Source organism: Hylaeus volcanicus, chromosome 4, assembly GCF_026283585.1.
Source record: "Hylaeus volcanicus isolate JK05 chromosome 4, UHH_iyHylVolc1.0_haploid, whole genome shotgun sequence".
NCBI classification, from domain to species: domain Eukaryota; kingdom Metazoa; phylum Arthropoda; class Insecta; order Hymenoptera; family Colletidae; genus Hylaeus; species Hylaeus volcanicus.
In genome coordinates this window covers 2,817,334-2,821,549 of record NC_071979.1, presented here as the reverse complement: position 1 = coordinate 2,821,549, position 4,216 = coordinate 2,817,334, and the positions used below count along the sequence as shown (strand labels likewise).

Sequence of the window (4,216 nt, the reverse complement as noted above, 5' to 3'; positions counted from 1 at the left end):
ACATGTTCGAGTGACTTTTCTTATTTATGTTGAATACAGTAAATCTTCTTTTAAGTACATAGAATGTTTTTGTTTGTTGAGTCAATGTTGCCGACACGTAGACTAACATTACCTGGAAAAAACATCAACAATGTTAGCGCTATCCTCTTGCATCATTTAGCTTATCGCCGGCGGTTTTCCGGAGGTCCTTGGGAGACAATAAATCGTTAAGATTTATACATATACAGGGTGGGGGATTTTAAACAGGTCACCTGAATAACTCGCTTGTTTTTGAAGATAGGAGAAAATGCATTAGACCAAACTTACTTAATACCAGCTCATAATCTGGTATTACCAATTTTTCTGTAGATGGAAGCGTCAAGGATTATCGTTATACTGCGGTACTTTATGCAAAATAAAATCTTCGCGAACGTGCCTACAGAAAGTGAACCTAAATACGAATTTAATTTATTCTGCAAATATTATAACATGAACTTTCCTTTCAATCTTTTTTATATTCTTGCATATCGGTTGGATTTTGCAATTTCTTGCACGTTCAAATGTCCTATAAATGCATAAGGATCCGCAGTCTAATTATTATTTTAAACAGAGAAATGAGATTCTAAAATTTGAAGAGAGCGACAAAATAGAGGCTTCGATAATTTTGTTAATCAAAGACCACTCGCACTGTTAATTGCTTTTATTCCTTGTTAAGTTTAAATATGGCACCAACACGCAAGTATGGTGTTCCTCTATAATTTTCTTTCCTGTCGAATGTTTGCTTCAGCTTGAACCACGTGTCACACAGAACTATCAATTCAGCGCCAGCGAACAACTCGAACGGCACCGTCGAGGCTGACAGTAACAATAATGGTCAAACGGCAGCCAGTCTTCATCAGTTACTTTACTCGTCCAACGAGGAGTACCCTCCAACATCGTCCTCGGGGAATCACGTTTCCTCTTCTCAGCAGGGAAACGAACACAATGAGGACTGCCGGTACGTTCATGAAAAATTTGTTCTGGAAATTTGGATTTCTATTAGGATTCTAATAGAGCTTCAAAAAAATAGAGATTTCTTTACTATAATTCAACATTTTACTTTACTACAAAAATAATTGTACCGGGAATATATAAATTGTACAGGGTGTCCCAGAATTAGTGTAAGAACCAGGAATGAGGAAGGGGGTAGCTGTGGCGATTCTGAACAACAATTTCCTTTGAAAAAACAATAAATAAAGAAATCTTTGATAACATTTTCTCGAGAAAACGGTACAGGTGATTTATTTCAAACTGTTGTAAGTGGATGTATTCATACAAAAACCAACTAGCAGTAATTTGTGTAAATAAAATTTTGAAAATAACTACGTATTTTTATGTGATCTTCGACGTTGAATGAAATATCAGAAATTTAAATTTGCAAAAATTTGTTTTGGATAAATTCATTTATGAAGAAATTATCTTAATTTTAAATTGAATAATTTAATGCTTATCTACCTTGTACATTTACGTAGCATTTGTGACGATTATAAGGATATCGTCAATTTATTTTTTATATGTTCTCATATCTTTGCCAAATTTTCTGCGCCGATTTTAATGGATAAGTAGTTCATAGAATATCTTATTATTTGGAAATGGAGTATGACGAAATAATGAAATACTAAATTTATTAATTAAAAGTTCTAATTTCGTTATTACTAAGTCACGAATAAGCTGTTTTAAGAAAAAGGTAGAAAGAATTTCTAGCAGTATGCATTGTAATTTTCGCACATCTGTTCAGTCTCTAGTAAACTATACGAATCATCCTCTCTCAAGCACTCGAGAGGGCAGGCCATATCCTAAATTTTCTCTTTCGTTATTCTGCAGTGACAGATATACAGGGTGTCCCAAAATTAGTGTACGAACCCAAAATGGTACCTGAGACAATTCTGAATAACAATTTCCTTTGCAAAAATGTCGAACTATGCCTCGTTTTTTAATTATTTACGAAAAACCCTCGACCAATCACAGCGCCCGAGTAGCGCGCGCTCGACCAGGACTGGCTAGCTACCCCAGGTCGAGGCGTAGCCAGCTGAGCGCGCGCTACTCTGTCATTGGTCGGTGCTTTTTCGTTAATAATTCAAAAACGGAGCACCATCCAACATTTTTGCAAAGGAAATTGTTGTTCAGAATCGTCTCAGCTACCCTCTCCCCCATTTCTGGTTCTTACACTAATTCTGGGATACCCTGTACAATTTATATATTCCCGGTACAATTATTTTTGTAGTAAAGTAAAATGTTGAATTATAGTAAATATTCCAACACTTGTAAACATTGATTGCGAAACTGATAAGGTAATTAGGGCTATCAATTTATTAGATCCTATCAATTGAACGTGGAATGTTGTGTTGGTTAGCTTTCAGTACGTCCTGGCAGCGGCCACGAGCATCGCAACGAAAGTCAACGAGGAGACGCTCACGTACCTGAACCAGGGACAATCGTACGAGATAAAACTGAAGAAACTGGGCGATCTGTCCGCGTATCGCGAGAAAATTTTGAAGGTACGTTGCCGCTATCACGAGCCTTCCCGAAACGCACGAGGATGCTCTGAATTAGTTTGGGTAACGACATCTTAAAAAACGTGGTGATTTCTCTGGATGGTATCAAGCGAGCTCATGCTGGTCGCAGTGTGTGGAATCGTTCCGATAAATAGTTGACCTTCCTTTCGGATGGAAGGAACGGTGTCGTGACACGGGGACGAATTTTAGTTCGAGCACAAAACAATGTAACTAGAAGAAGAAGACTAGAAAAAAAATTTACTCATGAGGAATATCGCTGTACTTGTGCACACCGATTTTTACAGCGCCCAAGAATATTAGATACTTGTGTTTATTAGCGGATCATATTCATAGTCGAGAGATGGAAACTACCCACAAAATTGTGGTTTTTTATCAAATTCAAGTTCGGAAAAATTAACGGAGAAAAAAGGTTCAAATAAAAATTACAGTAAACCTGTATCCGCATCAATGATATATTGTACTTCACATTTCAACGATTCATTGGGAAATCATAAAATTTGTCTGCGTCTAGCTTATTAATGATCGCAATCCAAGCCCTAATTATGAAGTAATTTATACCACGAATATTCTTTTTTATTTCCTTCAGCTTTTGATCAACCTTCTCTTAACTAAATAAATATTTCATCCGCAACATTGAATTTCAATCCTAGAACATGAATGTAAATCCACATAAATAAATGTTTAACAGTTTTCAATGGTCCATCTGTGTACAAAATTCCATCAAAATGACGTACCATGGATGATATTCTTTGTCGGAATTATTTATGTTTATAATACTATTATTTTAACAATCCCGGTTGGTAAACATATTAAAATCAAAGACTTTTTAAATAAATTAATCGACTTTTTAGACAAATTTCATTATCTAGGTTAATATAACGTACTTCTCGCACAGCCGGCAAGTATTAATAATTTTTAAAAAGTATTTTAAGCAACTGGTACACCAGGGACCATTTAAAGAATCACGAAAAATTCTATTTTTTAACCAACTTCGAAAAGGAAGAGGTTACTCAATTTAACATGTATACTTTTTTCATCGCTCCGATAAGTTCATCGCTGCATCGCCGTGTAATCGTTCTTATTCTCATTCTTTACGCTTAAAAGATGTCAAGTTCGGCGTGAGCTCATAGGTTCTTAACGTTCGAAAGATGTACGTCATCCAAACGGTGCTACAACGTCTCTGAAGGGATATCCGACCTTTTTGTTTCAGTCGACGATACGCATATGCTTCCACGAGAGGCGACTTCAGTACACGGAACGGGAGCAGATGCTCGCTTGGCAACGCGCAAGACCCGGTGAAAGATTACTGGAGGTTGATGTGCCACTCAGCTACGGTATGGTGGAAGTTTGTCAACCATCTCCGTCGAATAACAGCGTGGAATTCATGTGGGATCCTACCAAGGAAGTTGGCGCTTACATAAAGGTACGCATCATCGAGTGGTAAGGGTGATCGTTGACCCTTTTCGGGAGGAGCTGGAGTAATGTAGAAGTTTGTAGTTGATATGTTACGGTGAATGTTATACATGCGGTGATTAGGAAGGATTATCAATAAAGTTGGTAAATGTGATAAATTATGGAACATTTATCAGTATTTCCGTGTAGACAGTATATGCATTAACAATTTTATCACATTCTCCATTACTCGATGGGAATTATATTTAACAGTATTCAATATTCCCACC

At 36.7% G+C, this 4,216-nt stretch overlaps 1 protein-coding gene across 5 annotated transcripts in view; it reads left to right on the top strand.

Annotated features, from left to right (window-relative positions):
* LOC128875694 (transcription factor CP2-like protein 1) overlaps window positions 1–4,216 on the top strand; it is a 48,864-nt gene that overhangs the window by 26,908 nt on the left and 17,740 nt on the right. For 4 of the 5 annotated variants that reach the window (XM_054121509.1, XM_054121510.1, XM_054121507.1 and 1 more), the window contains 3 exons: window positions 767–976; window positions 2,372–2,516; window positions 3,721–3,957. In XM_054121509.1, the coding sequence (XP_053977484.1) occupies window positions 767–976; window positions 2,372–2,516; window positions 3,721–3,957 (592 nt within the window). The remainder of the gene's footprint in view (window positions 1–766; window positions 977–2,371; window positions 2,517–3,720; window positions 3,958–4,216) is intronic. The other variant, XM_054121508.1, reaches the window with a different exon arrangement.